The sequence below is a fragment of the Lepisma saccharinum genome, chromosome 21 (assembly GCF_977018435.1).
Source record: "Lepisma saccharinum chromosome 21, izLepSacc3.1, whole genome shotgun sequence".
In the NCBI taxonomy this organism is placed as follows: Eukaryota; Metazoa; Arthropoda; class Insecta; order Zygentoma; family Lepismatidae; genus Lepisma; species Lepisma saccharinum.
Genome location: NC_139249.1, coordinates 11,431,055 through 11,457,133, shown reverse-complemented (window position 1 = coordinate 11,457,133; position 26,079 = coordinate 11,431,055). Strand labels below are relative to the sequence as shown.

Below are 26,079 nucleotides of genomic sequence, written 5' to 3'. Positions count from 1 at the left end.
AACAGTCCAAGTTGCATATTGATTCATTGAGAAAAGGTTCCTGGACAGTATTTAAATTGATCCAGAAAAAGCAGTTCCTGGACTATTTAAATTGATCCAGAAAAAAGGTCCCTGGACTTTTTAAATTGATCTGGAAAAACAGTTCCTGAACTATTTAAATTGATCCAGAAAAAAAACAGTTCCTGAACTATTTAAATTGATCCAGAAAAAAACAGTTCCTGAACTATTTAAATTGATCCAGAAAAAAAACAGTTCCTGAACTATTTAAATTGATCCAGAAAAAAAACAGTTCCTGAACTATTTAAATTGATCCAGAAAAAAAACAGTTCCTGGACTATTTAAATTGATCCAGAAAAAAAACAGTTCCTGGACTATTTAAATTGATCCAGAAAAAAGTTCCTGAACCAAATTTGAAATACTTTAAACATAAAAAGGTTCTTTATAGTCTAGAACCCATTTACACTTGCTGATTTTCTCTCCCAGACGGGAATTGAATTTATTTACAATTCCTGGATCTTTACCAACCCTGTATTTAATTACTAACTAGGTCCGAGCCGATACCATTTTCGATAACCCTTACTGATTCCTGTTAGAATTTAAACTGTTGTTGCTGCTTTTATAAAAGGTAAAATTCCCCATGCACTTTGGGCATGATGCATACATAGGGGGATATGAGGACCCCACACATTCTATCGATCTCAGCCATAATGGAGATGCTCTGGCTACCTTTATCCTCCAGGGCTGCTTTATGTGGGAACAAGACCACAAAAATTCCGAACTTAGATCACCCACCCCGGGAATCGAACCAAGGTCTCTCGCATGAGCCACCAACTAGACCACCACGGCTCCCTGCTACGGTTACGATTTATTTTAAATCATTTTTCTTCCACTTTTTGGCTAATCATGATGATGAGGATGAATGATAACATTAGATGATTGAAGGGACAATCACAAACACACATGAATGACACCACAAGCTACGCAGAGGATTATACCATAGGTGCAGACTCCATGGGGCTTGGGGAGGCTTGAGCCCCCCCCCCCCCAATGTTAACGATGTGGGGGCAGAGCCCCCCAAATAATTTTGCTTAAGAGGATCTAATATATTATTTTGCTTCTCTTGTAAAGTTTACTGTGAATTGTGCCTCATGCCTATTTTCCTGCGATTTGTGTACCATTTATGTAAATAATTTAAAAAACTGTTAAATATTGTAAATATTAGTTATTTTATGGGTACGTCAACACTAAGGTTATTTGCTCCCGTCACATGTCTGTTGCGGACATTAAAACACACCCATGCCCTTGCCGGGACTCGAACCCGAACCCGAGACCTCCAGATCAAAGCGAGTTGAGTCGACCACCCAACATGCTCGGCTTCCGAGGCCGGCATAAAACTGTTAGGTTGGCCTCTTAATGTAAATACATACTTTTCAATAAAAATGTTAATTATCTAAAAAACAATTGAGCAGACACGAAAGACAAAGTGACTTTGAAACATTTTCTAAAAGGTTTTAATGTTACCTTTCATTTGCATGAGGAATATAATAGCTGCTTAAAAACTGCTATACGAAGACGTAATTTTTATTTTTAAAAAAGGGAGGGAGCAAGTCAGTCATTCTTTTATTTAATTATTTTAGTGATCAGAGCCCCTCCCAATAATTTTGATAAGTCTGCGCCCCTGGATAATACTGACTAGAATTCCAGGTGATAGAACATTGTCAGCCTGAAAGAAAAAAAAACCGCCCACATTCTGCTATGTGGAAAAGAGGCTGATGTTTGGATGGCTTGACTGAGGGCCACCCTTACACTCCGGTTGCTGTTTTTAAAAAAGCAGCAAATGCCCATAACATTTAGTGATACAGCACTTTCCAAAAGATTAAAACATTATTGTGAATTGCAAGGCTGCTGCACTAAGGTCTTAGATTTTGTGTAATTCTAAAAGTTTTATGATAATGAATACGGCTGAGCCGATATCCATACAGCTTCCCACCGATACTGATGTTTCAAAATTGTAACATTTACATGCTGTTCAAAAATATTGATTAACGCTCGGCTGGACCTTTGGCTGACACCGGGACAGCTGTTTTCAAATTTTCGTCTTCTTTTGAAAAACTACTATGATATTTCAAAATCTGAAAACTTACATCTGCTTAGGATTCAATCTAGAACATTCATGTGGCTTGCTTTTGATGTTGTCCAGATATTCTAAATAGTTTTGTGTCTACGTAGTCTATTAAACTATTGATAATATGTAGACAACCTCTAAAAACATGTAGATTCATGTGAATGTTCTAGAAGGAATTATAAGCATCGAAAATAGTTGCCGTGGCATAAGATCCAGCCGAGTTTTAATATTAGTGGGTGAGTATTTCACTCCAATTATAAGCATCAATTTACCAGTGTTTTGCATTGATATGGTCCTCCTCCGTGACCGTGCAGTCTAAGGTGCTGTGCTTTGAACTCCGACTGCAGGACGGCATGGGTTGTCTCTGGGTTTTCGGCCTGTGTATAGGACCAGTGGCAACCCACCAATGTGAAGAAATTGGGGAGCTATGAGTGAGTAGCGTAACCCAGTCTCGGAAATCTCCTATAACTGCTGGGGGTTCGAAGTGCTGACTCCACGTCACCCCACTACTGGTTGAAGATCTCCACACCTGTAGGTAGGATTGTGGGAGGGAGACTGGTAGTCGGGAGATTGGCCTAGGCCCTTCAAGGGCTGTTGAGCCACAGGTTATATTTTTATATTTCCATTGAAATACAGGGTGGAGCATTTTCGACTACACAGTTTGAGGTTGGCAACACTGCAAAACAAATGCATTGGGAGGGTGGTTTCCTTCTGCCTCGTGTAAACTGTGACCTTGGATTTCAGTAGCAATGGAGCGTTGGCCTCTACAGCAACGTATATTTTGTGTGGAGCAGTTTGTGTTGACGAAGTCAATTGTAGCGGTGCAGCGTGCATTCCGCAGGGAGTATGGTGATCAACAATGCCGTGGACGAGTTCCTAACAGGAAAACAATCAATGAATGGTGGAAACAATGGCGTGAAGTTGGAAGTGTTAAAAATAAACCACATGGGAGAAAAACAACAGTCAGAACACCAGAGAGCATTGAACATGTGCCTGTTGCTGTGGTTCGCAGTTCTCAGCGTTCGGCAAGGCGTCATGCTCGGACATTACAAATAACATGTCGAAGCCTGTGCACATTGTTCACGTATACATTTTATGTAATCCAAAGGTGCAATGTTTGTTCTAGAAGTGAAAAATAAATGTAAATGTAATCAGCAAATCATCTGTCTTCATTATAAAATAGGTAGTCGAAAATTCTCCACCCTATTAAAGAAATGCAGCAGAATATTAACACACATAATAATGGTGCAAATTCAATGGAAACTTTGAATTTTGCAGAACTTCCAGGATAATGAAACTCTGTACAAGGGTTGCATGGCATTTTCCCAGACAAATGATCAAAATGCAGCAAAAGTATCAACTGGTATCGATAAAGAAAATCCAACCGATACATTGGCATCGGCTTAGCCGTAATATTTAATTTTTGAGAGTAATTTTTTATTGTTTTAATATGGAAGTATCACATGCACACGGAATGAAGATCAGCTGCCAACTACATGTGAGAGACATCTATAAACCAGGTCACAGAATCCGGATAAAGGATATCCAGATAATTCAGATATCTGAATAATCCAAATATCTAAATAATCCAGGTATCTGGATAAAATAGATTTGATTACGGATTTGTAGAAAATACATGCAGTAAAATAAGAAAATTACGAATAAAAGAATATGTGGACAGCCCATAAAATTGATAAATGATAAAACTGCCCGGATAATGGACACATTCGGATATCCAGACATTTTGGATGATCTGAATATCTGGATAATTCAAACAATTTGGATATCTGGATAATCCATATACCAGAATATCCAATGTCTGGATATTTGAAATCCAGATAGAAAATTATCCGATATCCATATAAAATTTTATTTGAATTTGGCCATCCCCACTATAAACCTCTAAGTAATGCATGCAAAGCACCAGCCTTTATGGTGTAGTGGATAGGACAGCATGCTATTGGTCCTATGTTCAATTCCTGGAATGGCATGTCCACAACCTTTTTTTTTTTTTTTTTTTTAATTCATCCTGTTTAACCTACAAAAGCAACATGAAATAATTATACAGTAAACCCTCGTTACCACGAATCCCAAGGGACCGAAAATTCAAGAGTTCGTGTTAAAAAATATTCGTGCTAACCGGGGACTCAAATTTTATTGTTGCAATACAGTTCTTTCTACACATTAACCATTTACAATACGTATTATGTATGTCGTCATAGAAAACACTAGTACAGTACTCTTCATAAGAGCAATAATGCCTTGATCCAAAGGTACTTGATGTTACTCGTACTGGCTACGTCTTACAGAATAGAAAAACACATCTGAACACACAACTGAATTTGTTGGTTAAAATATGTATAAGCTCATTGTTGATGCGTGGATCGCGATTGTCGAGCAATTGCACCCAAGTTTGAATCTTGATGTTACTGGTACTGGCTATGTTTTAAAGAATAGAAAAACATACTTGAGCATATTGTTGATCTGAATCTGTTGGTTACAATACTGTAAGTTGATTGTTGACAAGATGATAAGAGATTGTTGAGCGATTTCTTACATACCTAGCATAGGAACAACAGAGGAACAACGGAAAAAAACTTACGAAAAACTTTGAAAGTTCATGTTAAATGAGATCTAATGACGCAACAGACTAAAAAACAGTTCGTAATTCATGGTAACTGCAATTCGCGTTAACCGATAAAACTTTCTATAAGATATAATACATCCCTGCCGGGACCAACATTTTGTTCATGTTAACCGAGTGTTCATCTTAAGCGAGTTTGTGTTAATGAGGGTTTACTCTAAATACAGAGGCAATAAAACACAATCTTACCACATAAGATCAACAAGTCCGCCTTGTCGGGCAATAACAGACTTTACTCTATTGGCAAAGTCAATGGCACTCTCTCCTTCTTGCTGGTACATTGGAGGCAGGTACCACACTTCACACACAATGGCCCAACTGGTCATCATCATGTACAGGTACTGGATCATAGAATATCTACTGCTATTCCAGAATGCATCACCAAATTTTGGATCGTACTGTAAAGAAAGATTGAACCTATTATTTCTGTACTATACACTGATGCTATTTTTAATCTTTTACACCTTAAGTGTGGATGGCATATATGTTAATGTGCTGTTGTAGTGTGGAAGGTGTATATAAGAGGGCAAATCGAAAAGTCTTTGCACCTAATTTTTTTCGAGATATACGAGCGATGCAGTAGGCTTTTCTTGGAACGGCCCTATTGTAACTTCAGATTTCTTCCACAGCATGGCACTGTTATCAGTTGGCAAAGATGGCTGGAGTGCTCAGGCAGTCCATGCCATATGAGCAGCGAAGTGTTATTAGTTTTTTATGGTGCAAAGAAACAGCCACAGAAATGCACATGGAAATGGAGCCAGTGTATGGGGACAAGTGTTTATCAGTGCGAAGTGTGCAGTGGTGGTGCAAGGAGTTTGAAAATGGACGGGAAAATGTGGAGGACAATGAGCGATCGGGCCGACCTCCGAGCAGCACAGAAAGAGAGAAATGACTGGACAACATTACCCGATCGCTCATTGTCCTCATTGCTTGGACTGCGTGGCATATATACACTGCCCAGATGTTGCGAACATAACAATCATGTTAGGTGAGATTATGCTGGCTGTAGTAGAAACAAAACGGTAACAGAAAAAAGAAGAAAAATACAAGTTAGATGTAAGCAAAATTATCTGATCTCGTGCGGTGTAGTTCGTACATAATATAAAACCAAAATATGGCTCAAAAACAATGTTTGCATGATGCAGACATAAAGTTGAAATTTGTTAAAGTTGTGTTTTAAGCCCACTTTATGCACACATAGGCTAATTGGGACGATCTACAGTTTAAAGGAGGATCTGAATCACTGTGCAATGTGTATCCACCAATTATTAAACCTGGAACCCCTTGATTACATGACTGGTGTTACCACTATGCCATCAGGAAAGCCTAAGTTGCACTTATTTAGCACTGGCAGTGAATCTGTCGGAAAATGAAGGACAGAGTGATGAGTTATCAGAGCATGCTATGATGCTCGGGGTCCCGGGTTCGAATCTCAGCATAGGAAATGGAATTTTGCTTAAAAAGAAAAAAAAACTCCATTCTGCAGTAGCTACTTGTCCAGAAAATTTCACATTTAAGGGGTTTAAAGACTGTGATCCAACCCATGGTGTACCAACGGACTCTTTACATGTCTATGAATATCTTCTGAAAATCACATGCATTAAACATTTACTGCAATTGACTATTCCTTAGGGAAATTTCAGACCGAAGCAACAAGTGACATGTGAGAAGCGACACATTCCCTTTCAGTCCATAAGAAATCATTGACTGCACATGTGTGGACAGACAGAGGAGAGACAATGCACGATATTGAGAAAATGGCCCAGTCAGCGCAATACATCAACTTTTCGTGTCCTTCTGTTTGAAAGGTTACATTGATTACTGAGGGTTCACTTCCAAGCAACACATGCCACTTCAGTCTGAAAGCTCCATTCCTAAAGTTTCTTTCTATGTGATAGGTACAGTTGGGGCTGTAGTCGAACCTTGGCCATTAACATAAACCTTCTGCTACAATGCATAGACCTTGTACTTTTGTTTATATATTTTTATGTGATTTGGCCAGTGAGCTTACTGAAATCTGCCTTTTATCAAAACCAATAACTTGAGAAAGTCCCATGCTAAAGTCTCAGCAATATTCTTGTTTCTCTTTTCCACAACTGATGAAGGACTAGTACCGTTAAACCACCACAATTGAGGTTTTTGTATTTCAGTTTTAAACACTTAGAGAATGAAGTATCATTTTTCTTTCAAACTTTACCATCTGATAAAAATATATTCAGGTTTATTGCAAAAGCAAGAAAAATTTCAGTGCAAACCAAAATTTAAATTAAATCCAGATAGTTACATGAAAAAAAGTGAAAGTTATCTTGTAAGATATACATACCTTAATTGCAACAGGATAAATAACACCTCCAACTTCAAAACTTCCTTTCTTAAACTGCATCACAGACGTATTATTTATACAAGTTCCTTCTGGGAAAATTAATATTGGAGGTTTGTTGGGATCTTCTACGTGTTCTCGTAATCTGTGAATATGAGTTTAATAAATTAGCATCACAAAGATAAAAAACATAAGTCTGACACTGGATACAATAATTGAAGTCCAGTGTTGTAAGCTGTAAGCAGCAAGTTGTATACAAAAAATGTTGAGTTAATGATGGTATGTAATTTTAATGCTTGAAGCATGAAAACGGCTAGTGAAAAATTATTCTCATTATAACGAGCACTGCATTCCTAGCTTCAAAGGTGCTTTAAGAATTTCAATGTTCTGGAAACTCTTTTGATGTCTCTGTACTTGGGCAAATAACACTCCAAGAGTGCCACATGCTCCACTGCCCTGACCAGATGTTGGAAGTGACCTTGTCCACTAGAGGTGGCACATGTCGGTTTTTCTCTTAATGTTTTCTCAACTGCAGCTGAGATTTTGAAACTCTTGACAATTTTTAAAAATTAAATCAAGAAGTCTGACCAAAAGAAAAAAAAACAGCTTACCACCACCTTTTGTTTTGGGTATAGTTTTATTTGGGCCACCTGTATTTTCAAAATGCATAAGTTATTCCCACACTTGCCTGGCTTAGGTTAGACATTTCCAAAAATCAATGGCACATCTGAAGTATCATATTTTATGTAGGTTTTTACACCTCTCTGTCAATTCCAACAATTTGATGAATTAGAAAAGGGAAAAATTAAAACCCCAGTCCCCTTGCTCTGGCCTAGAGCTGGAGCCACTGGAGTACACAGAGAGGGACTGATGGGGTTGCAGCCCCTTCTGAAATTTTGAAAAAATATTTTAAAAAATCAAATGAAAGTAGTAAAAACCTCAGGGGCTGGAAAGGGGGGGGGGGCAGAAGTGGTAAATGCAAACTACTCTTAAAATTATTCCCGATTACCTTTTTTAAAATGTTTGAACAACTTTTAAAATTAAGGTTAAAAGTAGTAATTATAAAATATTTTATACTCTATCTCGCCCCCCAGAATGCAACTATTTAATAGGCATTTCCACCTTTACAATTCCTGCGATTGTCAGTGGCTACAACATATAGTGGTACTGCTTTCTATTCAGTCCATGTGTTGTGATGGAAGAAAATTTAGTGAATACCAATTATTACTACTAAGGATTGGATGCTGTGTGTCAATTTTATTGGCCAGTATGATATAGTTTACAACAACTCTTGTCCTGGTGGTATCACACAGCATGAAATTTAGCGATTCTATTATACTCAATATACTGCTAGATATAACTGACCCAGTCTACTGTCCGACAGAACCACAATAGCAATTCCAGCATTCTGAATATTAATGCTATGAAATAAGTGTTACATATCTTAAGTGATTTTACACTGGTAGAAAACCAGTTATTCTTGAATGTGATATATGTGAGAAATTTGAAACCACAAGCAAATAGAACTTAAAAACTTATAATCCTATAGTGTAGAGTATGACATTTTTTCTTGAGGTTTCAAAGTTAGGACATTGAGTATCAGAATCTGTTTAAGTATTAGATCTTTACTGATTCTGATATACGTTCTGAAGTACAGACTTTGGCTTGCATTTAAAAATCTGTTTCGTAAATCCCTTAGCTTACCCTTCATACTGACTAATTTCAGAATATATTTTTTTTTTTACCTACAAACAGAAATAAGAGTTAAAGTGTGTCAGTGTAAAGCTGAAAATCTTAGTGTAAAACCGATAAAGAAAAAATATCTTCCAGAATCCTTTTCAATGGTCTCACATAATATATTTTTTCTCATTAGCTAATGTTCATTGTGTTATTGTGAAAGCAGTGCAAGTACACTCATTGTGCAATAATTATTGCATTCAGATTTTTTTTAAAAAAGGCCACTGTGAATGTAAACATTTTTTTGCTTGAAAAAATAATTTATGATATAAACTTTTGGCTTTATCAAGCATGCAATTTTTTTTAAGCATTTGTTCAGTAGCTTCTTTCTGTCTGAATGTATCACAAAGAAATGGTTTTTAGTATGAAGCAAATTCACATATCTAGATGCATAGAAGAAATAAACACGTGTTGCATGAATTTTTAATGTATTTGCAGAGTATTGGCCATGAGCAGATTCTAAGGAACATATTGTAATGAACACACCAGAGTATATATATCCAAGTTTAATCCTCCCCCTGTATACATGCATTTCTCTCAAAATTGGACAACACTTTCTGTAAATAATGGTACAACTCCAGCAGCTTTCAGACCAAAATGGCATGCGGCATGGGAGTTTCAAAGTGACAAATGACATGTACCTCCATTATGTAAAAAAAAAAACATTCACTGCAAATGCACGGCCAGGATTACCATATTTTGTGAAGTAAAAAGCAGACTTTTTTTTCTTACTTTCAGAAACAATTAAATGAATGAAACATATCTTACATCATGGATAGAAAAATACAGGGTGCATGGTTCCCATGGTGCCTGAAAATTTTAACCTGGCGACAATTTTTAAATTTATTTCGAAAAAAAATATTTTAATATTTCGAGTTCGCTTATGCAAATTTCCATTCCTTTTTTTTCCCCGAATAATTAACATGCCATTATACATTTTTGCATTGTTGCTAGCAGAAAAAATCTGCAGTGATATGGTAGAGACGGTCATATATTACAAGGTAACCAAAAAGGTTCATGCAGTTTTTGACGTCCCATTAATCATGCACTCACAGAGAGGAAACGAAATGACGCAAGTGCTGGCCAAGTGAAAGGGAGTTAGTCTGACCATCGACTGTCAGCAATACAGGCAGGTTGCGCACACACAGCAGTCAGCTCGTCCAGTGTCAAAGAGAAATGGAGGTATCGAAGCAGCGTGTTCGCGTGTGTTTGTTGTATGACTTTAAAGTGGGCCTGTCAAGTCGCCGCATTTGCCCGGCATTTGGGGAGAATGCCGTAAACGAACGCACTGCTAGGCATTGGTTCCAGAAATTCCGTTCGGGAGACGTGAGCCTTTCGGATGAACCTCGCAGTGGATGACCACATGTGTTGGATGACGAGCCCCTGAAAGCAGCCATCGAGGAGGACAGTGGTCTAAACGTGTGTAACTTGCAGAAAGGTTCCATGTTTCTGCTGAAACAGTCAGACTGCACCTGCATGGGATAGGGAAGTCATACAAGTTAAGAAAGTGGGTACCCAACACATTGTCGGCAGCCAACAAGGAACAACGAGTGACAGCCTGTTTGGCCTTGCTCACTCGGCACCTGAACACACCCATATTTGATAGCTTGCTCACTGGTGATGAAAAGTGGGTCCTCTATGACACTCCCAAGCGTACCGGAAATTGATTGTCGCCACGTGACCCTGTTCCTCACACCTCAAGACCACCTCTGCACCCACGAAAGGTTATGCTCTCTGTATGGTGGAATTGTCGGCAAGTGGTGCATTACGAGCTCCTTCCACCTGGTCAGACCATCACTGCTGACCTCTATTTTCAGCAGTTGCAAAGGGTGCACCGTGCATTGCGGCAGAAGGAGCTGGCATTGGTGAATCCCAAAGGTGTGCTGTTCCTGCACGACAATGCCAAGCCACATGTAGCAAAGAGAGCCTGGGAGACCCTTTAGCAACTTGGCTGGAAGACACTGTGCCATTCACCATATTCACTGGACCTTGCACCAACAGATTACCACCTGTTTCATTCCCTCCACAACCACCTCCGTGGGAGATCCTTCGCAAATGAGGGAGACCTGCGGAACGTACTCACAGACTAATTTGCATCCAAGCCTGCAGAGTTTTATCACCAGGGTATTGTGCAGCTGCAGGAATGTTGGCAAAAGGTGTTGGATGCTGATGGAGATTACTTCAAAACCTAAAGGTACATACCGTCCACTGTATTGCTCTTTGTTTATCACTGCTCTAGAACGGCAAGAACTTTTTTTGTTACCTTGTAGAATGTATTGCATAGTTATTCATGCAGTAACCAGTAGAGTCTTCTTTAGGAAGGCCACCCTCATACAAGAATTAATTAATTTTAATCCAGTCATGTATAATAAAATGTTTAAAGATTGCATTTTGTAGGTTATGTTAGATGGATTCGTTGCTTCCTTACCCCATATCCCCCCCCCCAAAAAAAAAGAAGGAAAAAGATGGCTCCTGGGAAAAAGGAGCTTCTTGTACCCCAGCTTTTATCTAACTTTCTGCTTTGGAAACGGCTACTTACGTTCAAGCGACTCCCTAACTATCCCAACAACACAGGATCAATACGAAAAATTTGGGATTGAACCTAATGACCACTTGCAACCATTTGAGGTTACGTAGGATCCCGAGTGCTCATGAAAATTGTAATTAGATTATAATTAGAAATTAGTCAGGCTCGAATAGGACTCAGACCTTGAGTCTATGGCATACCATGCCATTACTCTACTAACTGAGCTATTGTGGTATGCCCGACCCCCAGGTCCGAGTCCCTGTTGAGCTTGCATTTTTTGCTGTACTACATCTCCTGTGTCTGGCAAGTTACAGTGTAATGGAATTGTATATTTTGTGGAATGCGTCAAATATTGAACTATACTACAGGGTGTCTCGTAAGTCTGGAGCCATAGGAGTTTTCAAGACCATGGCTTTCCTCCGCATTACGTGCAACATTATCCTAACACACAATTTACTGCATATTGAACTGTACACCATGAATGAATAAAGTGGCCAAGGAATCCAGACCTCACTCTGCTCAATTTGGATTTGTGGGGACACCTAAAAGCCATGATGCACAAGGTCAAAAGTCAGAGCCTTCTCGTTCTTAAAAAAATGCACTGTGAAGGTATGTCAGCAAATTTCTATGGCTGTGATTCATAAACTGTTGCAGGAGGGTAGATCTCATCTTCAACTGCGTGTGCGATGCAATGGCGGACACTTTGAACAAACCCTGTAATGTTTTTCTCCTAAGAGTCTAGACTTATGGGGCACCCTGTATTTAAGTGTGCCTTACTTCTTAATTGTAATGAACGGAACTCAAAGTAAACCATCATGTATGCATATTATACTGGTTGACTTTTACCTTGTGGTGTACCTGTGCTCAACAGCAAAGCAGCAAGTAGTGAAAGTGAACATTTAAATAATAATAATAATTTGTGAAGCAATATATAAATCTCAAATGAAATAATAACAAAGCTAAGCATTAAACTGTGTTCCTGCTTGTGACAACCGAAACTGTTGCTTGTGGTAGTAATATGGAAAGGTTAACCTTACTAACATGCTGCCTACAGCTCACATTGTAGCGCTGCAAAAAAGAAAAGTTGCTCAGTTTTCTCAAGTGGTGTCACCAGCATCAGCATTGCACAGAGTTTCTTTTTCCTCTACTTGCGTGCAAACCAATGAAACACAGTTTGCTATCAAGTGGTGCTTCTGTAAAGAAACCACGGACTGCGAACCTCACTTGGCTTACACCCAGCTATAAAACTCAGGAAAATAGTGAGAATGGCTGCAAATCACAACCAACAACACAACGTTTTAGTTCCAAATCATTTAGCTGAGGCTTTATCTGACTAACATATCTGATATAATAGTCCACATCTTTAGTTTTATTCACAAGAGAAACATCAATTTAAACATTTGCAGATTGTCCGTGTGGTCACATCCATAAAAACTGAACTGTTCCTCACAGAGAGTAAGTTTTTGAATATTTATTGTTAACTGGCAGCTTTTAAATGTAAGGTAAGCCCCCCCCCCCCTTTTTTTGCATATCGGCACCCTGCCATGAAGGCACAGTTAGGGGTTGTGAGGTAGGGCCACACACATTCTCGATCTCAGTCATTTTGGAGGGGATGTGGTCATCACTATGCTCTGGCCACCTTTACTTCCTAGGTGGCCATTTATTTGAGGCTGGGTGAACCCCAGAGCTGCTTTATCTAGTGACAAGGTCAGGAAAAATTCGACTAGACCACCAGCGCTCCAGCTTTTAAATGTAACTGCTAACAATTGTTACTTGTTAAAACAGACTTTGCATTTCACTTTTTAACTCAGTTTTTATTAGTTCTGCTGTGGATGTGACTTTATGGACAATCTGCAAACATTTAAATTTTCGTTTGCCTGATTTTAAAGTAGAGAGACGGAACTCTGAGGAAGATGTGAATAAAAGTAAAGCAGCTGAGAATTAAAACTCAATATTAAACTATCAATACAAATTATAAACATTATATAAATCGAATCTTACCTCCTCGTCACAGCTACCCTGTCTTTGACCTCCGATCTCTCAAACCAAATATGAGATGAAGCTCTTGCAAGAGCTCTTTGGATAATTCCAAGAAAACCTCCATGCCTCTGTCCAATCTAGAATTAGCATATTCATATACATGAGGTCAGCAATTAACAAAGACAATTATTTCCAAAGAAAAGCACCAATTTCAAAATAATAATAGCGATAAAGAATTACTTGCCTGAAGACGAGTAGTTTTTCCTGTATAAATGTATTATAAATGTAAACTTCCTTCCAATGGACTATGGTTACTGTGAGCAATTATCTAAACACTGGATTGATAATGTTTCAGAATGTCATGTACTGCATGTTTTGGTGCTAATACTCACAGTTAGTTCAACATATAAAAGTGCTTGCATGAAATCTGTCGCTCATACATTTAATTCTTTCCCCTGTACAGTTTGTTTAAAATAAATGTTTACTAATGATCACTGTGCAAAACTGAAAACTGATTGCATCTGAACTTCGATTTTGTGTTTTCCTGTATTATACATCCCATTTTCTGGTCCCAATAGGGCAATTGTTATAAAATTGCCCAGGAATTTATGTCTTCCCATATTTTTCATCCTGGAGCCAAGAAAACGTAAAACCAAGGTTCCGCTGTATTTTTGAGGCAATTAGAAGCAGCACAGTCATGTTGAACCTCACAAGGCTATCCATTTATGACGTACAGGTAAGCAACCACATGCGGGCTTTAACATTTTACGTTAAGAGCGAAGAACAATTTAAATGGCATACATGGGATTGAAGAGAATAACCAGCTGCTTGGTGGGTTTTTTATGTTCATCTCTCCCCCCCCCCCCCCCAAAGTCCAATGGCACATTCCCTTCCATATCATGTCATAAAGTAATGTACATCCATTCTTAACTTATTTAATTATGACATTGTGTATACTGCCATCCTATTACTGAAAGTCAATTTTTTTTAGCTTTAATGAACACTTTACTTATATATATGAATGGCTTATTGCAGAAAGGGACCTGAGTCACTTTTGCACAATTCTGAGAAAAACAATGAAAACTCGTATAATATTAATAGTGTAAGAAAGAAATGTGCCGTTGTTGGCTCAAATATTCAACATAATGAATAGTTAATTTTGCAACCCTCAATGCACCCCCCTGCAGTATGCTGCTAGACACAGTGGAGATGAAAAAATTAACTCCGATACCTCAAAAATGTGACTCAGGTCCCTTTCTGCAATAAGCCATTCATATGTAGAATTTTGTATTATTTTAAGGGGAAAATCCCCTCTCAGACAATATATATTTAAAAAAATGATGTTGCAGTTCATGCCATTAACACTTAAGATTTTAGAAAAAAAGCTGTTAAATATTAACACACTTGACAACATATTTTCTATGAAAACTCTATATTCTGACCCATCCAGAAAAGGTTAATAGCTAAAATTGTATTGAACCTTGGGTTCTTCTCTAAATCGGAAGGCATATTTGTCTTCACTGCATCCCCAACTGATCCTTGCACATTTTCGAATCTTATAAAAATACCTCATAGTGTGATAAGACAAACATTTTCAGGAAACAAACATCATCTTACCTGAATCATCGATTTCAATTCTAATGCTGAAACAAAGCTAGTTTTAGAATTATATTTTGGGTAGTAAATGTTTTAATACAGCAATAATGAATTAGTCAAGCTTTAAGTATTTAAATGGCAAAAAATGTTGTGTGCAGTTGGTTCCAACAAGCAAAACAGGCAGCATTAGTGGTCAACAACTCAACATTGATTAGAAAGCATCTTACATATATTTTCACAAAGCAAGCATAACAACATAATTAGTCATAGAAAAGTTATCAAGAAATGAAAATGTTAAGCTAGTAAGACTTTCACTGTGAAAATTAACGAACACAGACATATCACACAATTATTGTTGCAGACTCCAAAACTTCACAGCTGTCAAAACAATTCCGACATGATGCAACAATATCTGCCCACATCATCAAATAACTTACATCTTCTATCAAACGTAAAAGCTATTCTTGTTGTTCCAATATTAAAAATAAAAGTGTAGCCAATGTGGTAGCTGAACACATGAAAACCTTAATAGAAAGCTTGAAAAATTTAAATAAATTTTTAAAAAAATACATATGAACTGCACTCAAAAACTAACATCACAGCCTGATGCTACACTATTTAATGACAATTTGATTGTAAAGGATTGACATTTAGCAAGATACTGCACACATAATTAAAATAGTTCGTAGCTTTTCTGAGCAACAAAAAATGACTTTGGAAGTGAGTAAAAATCAAGCCAAAGAAATATTCTAAGTACTGTTAACAATGCATTACTTTAGTAGCAACTTTTGTGCATTTCAGAATGTTTCAGGAGATGCATCAGATAATAAAATGACTTCTCAATTATCTACAACATTTATTTCTAGATTAGCCCTACTATCTAGTCAAGATAGAGAATATACTACTCCTTAAATCTACTCTATTTATGTGTCTTACTCAGAATACAATCTTACAACTGCCACTGCAATTATTATCTATCTATCTTCATAATAAAATTTAGGAATGGGACAGATTAATTGGTGCTCTATCAGTATTGGCCGATATAGGTGTATCGAATCATGGGTAAAATTGCAGATAATTTATCGCTCCGATATGTCTATAAATGGCTTATAATTTAGTGCAATGTACTGCTATTTGTTGTAATTTGTATGGCTATAAACATTTAGTCTTCTACAGCCGGCCCCCATGATGTAGTGGTTAGCTACGACCATTACTAACTAGTAGCTAGTGGTTAGCTACGATGCTAGGGGTCCCAGGTTCAAATCCCAGCCTGGGCATGGTTTTCTTGAGTGTCCATTCATCAATTTTCATCATATCATCACTCATCCCCATCTTCGCAATTATCCTAACCTGGCACAAGAAGCGAAGTAAAATAAACAAAATCATCAATCGTTTCCCTACATTTTTTTAAAGTAATATGTCTAAATATGAAGCTTGTATTGCATTGCAAAAGCTTGGTTGAACTGGTAACGTACATTTATTGACGAAGTCAATGAACCATTTGGAATTTTACATCAGATAGGTAGAATATCGGTTATCGGTATCGGTAAATTTTATATTGGCACTATCGGTATCGGCCAAAATTTCATATCAGTCCTTCCCTAATAAAATTACTAAATTGGCCAATTAAAAAAATAATATTAAGTAAAAGCAGCCACCATTTACAAAGCATGCAAGACTAGACACAAACCCATAAACACAAATGCATCACTCACACATCCGGGGTCAGTCATCACCTACCAGAGCATAGCAATTATCACACGCAAGAACCAAGACGTCAATAGGAGAAGTGTGATTTGCAACACAAATCCCTCCTCTAGGTTTATTTTCAGGGTTATGATAAGTGATCACAGCGGACAGAGCACTAGACAGTATTCCAAAGCACATTATTGACACCCTGTAGTTCAGCCATCGTTTGAAGGCTCCTTCCGGGAAGTAACCAACAAATGCTGTACAAACTGTAAGCCACATCACCTGCAAGGGGCAAAAGCTATGAGAGTCAAAGACGAACATACAGCAATGAGTCGCAGCACTTGCTTGTGTATAATGTACACATCTGCTCCTTAATACTGAAAAAAAAAACAAATATTTGCTCCAATTTTGAAACCTGAACATTACATATGCATACCTAGATCTGGAGTCAAATCAGGGATTACACAGTAAAGAATTAACAGTAAATGTCCTGTTCTCTTCCCCAGACTGCATCATGGGTAAATGGACCACAACAAAAATGAGGTCACGTCGGTGGTATTTAGCCTAAAGAGGAATCTACTTCCCACCTTAGGGATGCCTTCTCGAGCAACCCAAATCCATGCGAAGGTGCCCTTCAGGTTGGTTGCTCGAGAATGCATCTCTAAGCAGGAGGTAGATTTCTTTGAAGGCTAAGGGTCTTCCCGATGGCGCAGTGGTACCGTCGTCGCCTTGTAATCAAGGGGTCTTGGGTTCAATACCTGGTGGAGGCACAAAGTGGTTCGGATTCCACTTTAAACTGTAGGTGTTGTCCCGATTAGCCTTACTGTGCATAAAGTGGACTTAAAACACCAAATCAATCAATCAATCTTCTAAGGCTAAATACCACCACGAGACCGATAGCAGACAATTACTGCGAGGGGAGAGTTGAAAAGAACTTTGAGGAGAGAACATGAGGTGTTCAAGACGTGAGCATACTCACTCCTCCCTTGTATATATTTCCAACCAAGTTACTTCCCCTACATATAGATCCACCAACCCATCTGATACCCTTGCGTGGGAGCAGTGTTGCTAGTTAGTTATGGGGAATGCTGTAGTTCGCATATTTTCCAGGGTTTCACAAAGCTTGGTGGATCTATATGCACCAACATTTTTACGGCCTAGCAACACACGCAGATACATACATACATACATACATGCAGGGTGTCCAAAAAGCCTCGCAACCGAGATTTTGAACGTACTTAACTTTTGTACAAAAAAAATATAGAGACAGGAATCTTACACTGGGTATTAACTTTGTCGATGTGGATATTTTTGAAAGATTACTCAAGAAAATCATGCAGTACATGAAATTTCAGTATGCGCAAAAAGTTACTAAAGTGTAAAAAAGTTTTTGTATGAAGTTAAAACCGTCTGTTGCAAAAATGTTCGATGTGTATTGATGGCCTCTGTGGGCATTTATCAAACTGATAAAAGATCGATAAATTGTTATGCATTTAATTCATTTGCAGACCATTTATGAAATTAATTATGGCATCTTCATAAAAAAGTAAGTTCTTTTAAAAAATTACTGGCAACATTGGTCGTACCAGGTGTGCCTGACATCTGGCTATGCTACCAAGATGAAAGGAAAAGAGTTGAAATTTGTTGTACAAAAAACTAACTCTTCTTTTTTTAAATATAAAAAAATATTTATACTGCAAAATCACCATCTTCAATTTAACTCCTAGCTCTCATATTGCTCACTGAATAGGTGTATTTCTACTGTTCATATTTTACTAGGGCTGAGCCTATACCAATGCCAATGTATCGGTATCGGCTGATACCAGTGGTATCGGTATCATAAAGTATCAGTTGGAATTCATCTACCAATACCAGCCGATACTTTCCCAGCATATTGGCATTTTACGGGGTCTGCAAAAATGCCACGTTGACACTTTCGCAGAATCTAATTATCCTAAAAATTATGCAAAATTCAAAGCTTATTTTTATTTTGCACTAATTTTGCATGAAAATCTATATTTTGTCTATATATTTTAAAATTGTGATGTAATTCTTGAATATTCTAAGGTAAATTTCTTGGTAAATTGATGCATATAATTGAAGAAAATTTACATACCATTATTGATCAATATTCTGAACAAATTTTAATTATTGCAATTTTCAAGTATCAGAATCGGTGATAGTATCGGCATCGGTTCAGCCCTGTTTTACATCGCTTTTCTGCTCCTCTGTCTAATCACGGTGATGAGAATAAATAATGCATTAGGTGAAATTAATGAAATGACACTCGCAAAGGAACACACATGCAAGGCCAGTGATTCAAACATGAAATCTTAGGTGGCAAGATCACGAGTCGATCACTGAATTGACGTAGTTACTATCTTGTTGGTACACAATGGACAAATGACAATACATATATTCTTTACACTTGAAACATAAACCACACAGATTAGCTAAACGTACGGACAATACCACATGTTGGTGGAAGCAACTTGAGGAATTTCCATCCCTGAAAGAATGCAATATCTTTGGTATGCATATGAAACAATATTTACAAAAATCTCTTCTCATCGAAAGTTTTGAAACAGGCAACTTATACACAAGCAAGTCCTGTGTTCATTTAATGGAAATAGTGCAAGAAATAGCTGGAATATCCTTCCATTACAACAATAAGCATATCCTCAGGATTATTTGTACGTTTTGCAGCCTGCCCGATAACATGGATGGAATTATTACTTACCAAGGAATAGCAGTTATCTGTGGCTAGCATCACAATATCTATAGGCGAAGTGTGGTTTGCCACGCATATGCCTCCTCCTTGGGGCCTGTACTCCTGATTGTGGAACATAATCACCCCAGAGCAGGCACGGGCAAACACACGAAAACACGTCAAAAAAGATTTCTTGTACACATATCGTTTGAAGGCACCTTCTGGAATGTTGCCTACTAAGGTATTGCAGACAATAATTGCAAGTGTCTGGAAATAAATTTGTTAACAATGCTCATTATGCTTTAAACTATACTTATTCTAACACTAAGTTCTCTCTTCTTCAGGTGAAAGTTCATTGGCTGGTGGTGGGAATCGAACCTATGACGAACATGTGAGTTTGCTCCAAATCCGGTGCTTTAAGGCTCAACTGGACATTTGGCAGCAGTCAGGGCGATTTTTTTTAAATTTTCCTCTCCATTCGAAAAACTGCTGTGATATTCCAAAATATGAAAAATTACACACACTTAGAATTCCTTTTAGAGCATTGACATGTAGTTTGCTTTCACTGTTATCTGGATATTATCAATAGTTTAAGTCTATTAAATTTTTGATAATATCTAGATAAGAGTGAAAGCATACACGAAAACTCACGTCAGTGCTCTAGAAGGAATTCTAAGTGTACGTAATTTTTCATATTTTGGAATATCACAGCAGTTTTTCGAATGGAGAGGAAAATTTGAAAAAATTCGCCCTGACAGCTGCCACATGTCCAGTTGAGCCTTAAGCAATTACACCACGGCTCTTGTAGTTTTAGATTCTTACAAACCCAGAAACAAATTTTGATGTAACTCTTACAAGCCCAGAAACAAATTTGGATGTAACATTTCTCGAGAATACATGGACCCTTCAACATTTATTCTGGTTTAATTTTTCATTTTGTAGTTAAATAAATCACAGATATTCAATGTAGAAACTTAGCTATTGATATTAATTTTGGGATTCATACACACTATGAACCAATAATTATGTATGGAGCAGAGACTTGGACAATGACAGAGAGAGACAAAAGAAAGATGCAGGCAGTGGAGATGAAATTTTTAAGGAGCATGTTGGGGAAGACTAGAAGGGATAGAATAAGGAATGAGGAGATCCGACAGACACTGGGGGTGGTGAAGCTTCAGGACAGGATAGATCAGGCACAGATGAGATGGTTCGGACACATGATGAAGAGGATGGGTGCAGAAAGACTACTAGTAAAAGCTTACAAATACACAAGGAGTGAGAATAAGGCCAAATGGGAGACCAAGATGCCGGTGGAAAGAGCAGATTGTTCGGAGAAGAGGACAACATTGGAACATCGTGAAAAGAGAGGAATGGTGGATTATGGTTACAACAAATTCATCTTGAGTGACAGAGCACAGCCATGACCAATACTATAAAAAATATTGTTAATTCAATACCAGGCAATAAAGTATAACATTTGGTTCAAAAATGTTATCACTCCCCAGAAACCATCTGAAAGTATTTCAAACTAGCTAACAACAGCAATCAAGTTGTGAAAATTCTACAAATAATGACCTGAGATTATGGTTGAATCAGCTATCAATAAAAAATATTCATGACAAAAGAATAATGGATTACAACAGCAATTGTTAATTACTTTTTCCATTTGTCAATTATGCTAAAGAGTTCATGAATAGTGAACATACAGCTTTCCTATTCAATTATTTTAAATTGTACTCCTATTATTAAATTAATCTCCATGAAGTTCAGAAATTTTGGTACTGCACTAGAATGCAGTATTCTCATAATAACACATGCAATTATGAAAACTTTAAAGATATTTCTAAATATTTTAAACTTGAATCCCTGCAGCTAACGCACTCTTTCTGAATGAAAAAAGAGAGTATTTTATTCTCCTATCTTCAGCTGTTAAATATAAATTAACATATACTTCCTATTAACACACTTACCCCTATAAAACATATCATAATCCTTAGTGGCAACAGGAAACAGTATCTCACAAAAAATCCCAATACCCAAATGATTGTAAGTCGCCAGCTTATAAATTCGTAATGGTGATTCGTTCTTGTCAATAAATTCCATGACTGAAAAAATAAATGAAAATTACACTTACTGCAAATTTATGTAACATAATGACACATTTATTGTACATCCCATTCCAACTTTTAGATGCATTCCATAAGCAAAGTTATCTTGAGTTATATATCTTACATATGCATCATTAATTTTCCTAATTCTTAGGGGGATAGGGAAGTTGGGATATTGACCCCTGTCCCTCTTCTAATGATACCCATCATTAGAGGCACATATTTCATGTCAAGGCAATGGTTTACAGTTTCAAAAATTCAATGAGCAGCACCATCTAAAATCAGAGCACTAATTGTTGTTTGAATATAGAATGAAACTGAGTTACGTTATGATATGTGTCATGCTTCAATGCAGGCACGTAGCCAGGGGGAGGGCTAAGGGACCTACACCCTCCCCTGAAATCCTACAAATATCTAATTTAAATGTTATTGTTAATAACAAAAATGAAGTTATAGCCATGGTAAAAACTGCATTACATTGAAAAAAGTTTAGTGTATAATAGAGGAACCAGATTATATTTTTATATTCTACCTTTTAATCCAAAGAATAAATGGATCCACAGCTTCCACAACTTATAGTTCTCTTTGTACGAGGTCACAAAATATAAACTTTGAATAAAATTTACAACTAACTGTTAAAAGCCTTTTTTGAAAGATTGTGTAAAAGTTAATAACAAACTACAATAACTATGATTTTCAGTACACTAACTGTGCAAAATAACGGGTGTTTCACTGACACTAATAAAGATATTGCAACGAAATTTGGAGTGGACTTACTTCCGTTCATGCGAAGTCAGGTGACATCATAAGAAGTGCTGGAAATGGCCACCAGGCATCCAGGCAGCAAAACATCGCACAACCTGGAGTGGTAACGGTGCCGATCGGTCGCGCCCGTGAACCAACTGGACGATGAGGAATTATCCATTGGTTATTTCCAGTAGGGTGGAGCAACACCGCACACCTCGCACACAAGCATGGCCGAAATCCAGTCTTTTCTCGGCGACAACGTACTAATTTCCAGGGGACTTTGGCCACCGCGCTCGCCTGATCTCATGCTGCCTGATTTTTCTTGTTTTGTGGGGACGTTTGAAGTCTCAGGTTTGCGCCAACAAACTGCGAACCATAGAGGCCTTGAAAGCAAACATCATTGCGGCCATCCCTGCAGTAAAACAGAAACTGACTATACACAACATGGAACGCTGTTTCCAATGCTGCCTGGACGCCAATGGTGGCCATTTCCAACGCTTCTTATGATGTCACCTGACTTTGCATGAACGGAGGTAAGTCCACTCCAAATTTCATTGCAACATCTTTATTAGTGTCAGAGTTATGAATGAAATACAGGGTTCCACCCAGAGTGAAACACCCTGCATAAGAAAAATAATGGACAACAAGTGTTAGATATTCACTGATACGTTCTCTCCATTTATGTAATAATAACAATAAATTTGGATTGAAATTGGTATATTTTAGTAACTTATAATAGTTATTCAATGCTCATATTGAAACATACTATACCTGCCACAAAATTAGTTTGGTATTGAGAGCTGAAGGAACACGCGTCACGGTGTTGCCATATCATGTGGTACGGTACGGTACGCAGTGTAGCCGTTTGACGCTGTGTCGAGGAAAACGTGTTATGAAAAGGAACAACAATGATGAAATGTGTTATTGTTTTTCGAGGAAAATGGAATAACAATGATGACAACAATGATGAATGTGTTATTTTTTTTCTATTCATTTCCATCTCCCTTACAACATGAACGAATTATTGAAACGAGCATTGTTTACAGGTTACCTTTTCAATCCATTCTGTATATACACTATCAATAATCATTTCTTTCTGAAGTCGCCGTTAAAGTCTGCCAGTCTTTCAATTATACTGCAACTGAAGTGCACAAAGTCCAGTTGGTGGGGCATGTGACTTTCATGCGTGACACCCGCGGTGGTTTGTGGAACTTTTTCAAATATCCCGAGCGGCTCCGCGGTCGACTCAGCCCAAGTGAGTACCTGGGGCAAACCTGTGGTAAAGGCAGTTGGTGAACCACATCACCGCATCACCTCCATATGATGGCCTAGGTCAAGGTCGAGAATGTGTGGAGCTCTACCTCCACATCTCCATATGCCTCCATACTTTATTTTGGGTCCATTATTTTTTTTTGTATGAGAATCCCAGATATTTTATGACTGTCCTTAAAGATGTTTCCCCACCTTGAAAAAATGCCAAATCTTTTAACGAAACGTGCAGTTTCCCAACAGTGGGATGAATAGCATCTTGATGAAAAGTATCTAAATTTGTCACGCATTTACTGATATTCCTCTTCTTTCCTGGGGTTTCCAATTTTGAAGCCTCGCATTTATTTATTTATTTATTTCTACCACATTATATTTTTCTTTCCCTATGGTAACAATAGTGTTCTTAGACATGTCGAAAGCAGCAGCAGTCCTGTCCAGAACTTTATTTACAGAAATGATTCGACCCCCCATTGTTTTTCTCTTGCTCAAATTATTTGCGCTCAGAACAAACCATCTCCCGCGTTTGTACTTTGAGAAGAATTCCTTTTTCTTTTAGTGCATGGCCTCTTTGGTACATTGTCATCTCGAGTATTGCCTTCTGTGCTTGACATTCTTCACACTAGCACACAACAAACTCAAGCAGAACACAGAAAATTGTGTACAAAAAATAACACACTAAAACAATACGCTATATACAACAAAGAATACTCTAAATTCAATAAACACTAAACAAACGGACTGGTTAAAATATCACAGTAACGCAACGCAACAAACAAACAACACGTCCTCTCCCAACAACATGAAATCTGATCGCAGGAATCGCCCGATAAGTGGCAACACCGAGAAAAACGTTTTCTGTTGCTAGGTAACCAAGGCCTGGGTGAAGCACTGGGAAGATTTTGATTGGCTCACATGCCAGCAACCCACCCTCCCGCAGTGACGTAGACCCGATTTCAACACGTGGTTCACAACTGTCAATACCAAACTAATTTTGCGGCAGGTTTAGTGCAGGATCATTGTTCACAATGTGCTTCAGCTAATGCAGAAGTTGCTTTAGTTCCCGATCATCTGTTTGCTAAAAAAAACTACTTGATTTGTTGAAAATAATAAAACAACTTTCAACCGTGTAACACATCTTTCACAATACCCTCACCAAACCTCTCCATTCAATCCTGGACACCCTGTATATCTATGTAAATAGCATTAAATTAAAACTTACTTTTAATTCTTCTGCTTCAAACCTAAGTGTGACTTGATCCTCTATAATGGCTTCAACACCTGCTTTTACATAGTCTAAACAATCTGCTAATTGAAACTCTCTATTGAGAGTCTCAAAAGATCTTCTTCTAGGTAACTTTTCTTTACCCTGAAAAAAAAAAAATAGAAAACAATTTTTAAAAATTATTTTTTTCAAGATTCAAATCAAAAAATATATTTCAAAAAAGAAAGAAAAGCAAGAAAAATGTACCGCACAGATAATATTCACTTTAATGATTGATACAGTAATCTGCTATGGCCCAATAACTGAACATGAATGGTGAAGTAGGTGTTGTGACATATGCCATGCCCTGCTTGCGATAAAGAGTGTTTACATGTACGATCATGGACACTTATGGGTTGTAACAACCACACTGACTTCCGATGGGATCATTATAACCCAGATGTGTCCATGACTGTACCAACAAAGTGAGACTGCTCTGATGCTAGCTTAACCAGTCATGTCATGAGTATCAGACTTACTTTATTTACTCAAACTTTGCTAACTAACTCTCTAGCCTTCCCGAACCTGAAGGTTCATGACTGCAGCAACACAGGCCTTCCATCTGTCCCTATCCTGGGCAAGATCTATACTCTTTTCCATCCCTACCGATTTCCTTTAGGTCCATCTCAACATTATCCCTCCCATCTTCGTCTTGATCTTCCTACTGGTCTCTTACCATCAGGTTTCCCAACAAGACTCCTGTAAACTCTTCTTTCCTCTCCCATTCGTGCCACATGGCCTGCACACCCAAGTCTTCTTGATTTAATCATTCTAATAATATCTGGACATGAAAAAAATTATGTAACCTTCTCCACTCACCTGTCTCCTCATCCCTTTTAGGCCCAAATATTTTACTCAAACTTTGCTACATAATTGAAAAGTTCAGCACATGTGACCTTACTATATCAATACCAACTTATGAGGAGTGGTCAGAAAGTAAGTTACTATGGCATCCATACGCGGTGCTTGTGGTCTGAGCTAGATGTACGAGGGATGATCGAAAAAAAAAGGTTACAAAGCCTATTATGGCGTATGTGTTACACATAGCTGGAAGATCAACACACCTGATGATGGAGGGAACACAATACTAGTCCTCGATGTAATCACCTTTTTTGTTCAAGCACTTGTCACAATGGTAGATGAGGTTTTCCATACCGGTTGCACAGAAATCCGCATCAAGTTCTTGTAGCCACCGTGAGGCAGCTCTTTTGACATCATCACATGTCAGATAATGGTGGCCAGCCAACCAAATGGTAGTCCCAGCTCAGCTGATATTGAGTGTAATGTTCTTCTTCTGTCCTCACGAATACACTCATCCACAAGAGCACAGTTCACGTCAGTGGTTGAGTTACTGGGCCTA

General features: G+C 37.9%; 1 protein-coding gene across 3 annotated transcripts in view; it reads right to left on the bottom strand.

Annotated features, from left to right (window-relative positions):
- Gpat4 (Glycerol-3-phosphate acyltransferase 4) overlaps positions 1-26,079 on the bottom strand; it is a 111,760-nt gene that overhangs the window by 1,669 nt on the left and 84,012 nt on the right. Inside the window, exons 3-9 of one of the 3 annotated variants that reach the window (XM_083143340.1) lie at positions 24,678-24,824; positions 21,305-21,439; positions 19,362-19,598; positions 16,670-16,903; positions 13,355-13,470; positions 7,093-7,234; positions 4,959-5,167 (exon numbers count right to left, since the gene is read on the bottom strand). In XM_083143340.1, the coding sequence (XP_082999466.1) occupies positions 4,959-5,167; positions 7,093-7,234; positions 13,355-13,470; positions 16,670-16,903; positions 19,362-19,598; positions 21,305-21,439; positions 24,678-24,824 (1,220 nt within the window). The remainder of the gene's footprint in view (positions 1-4,958; positions 5,168-7,092; positions 7,235-13,354; positions 13,471-16,669; positions 16,904-19,361; positions 19,599-21,304; positions 21,440-24,677; positions 24,825-26,079) is intronic. The other 2 variants (XM_083143338.1, XM_083143339.1) reach the window with 2 other exon arrangements.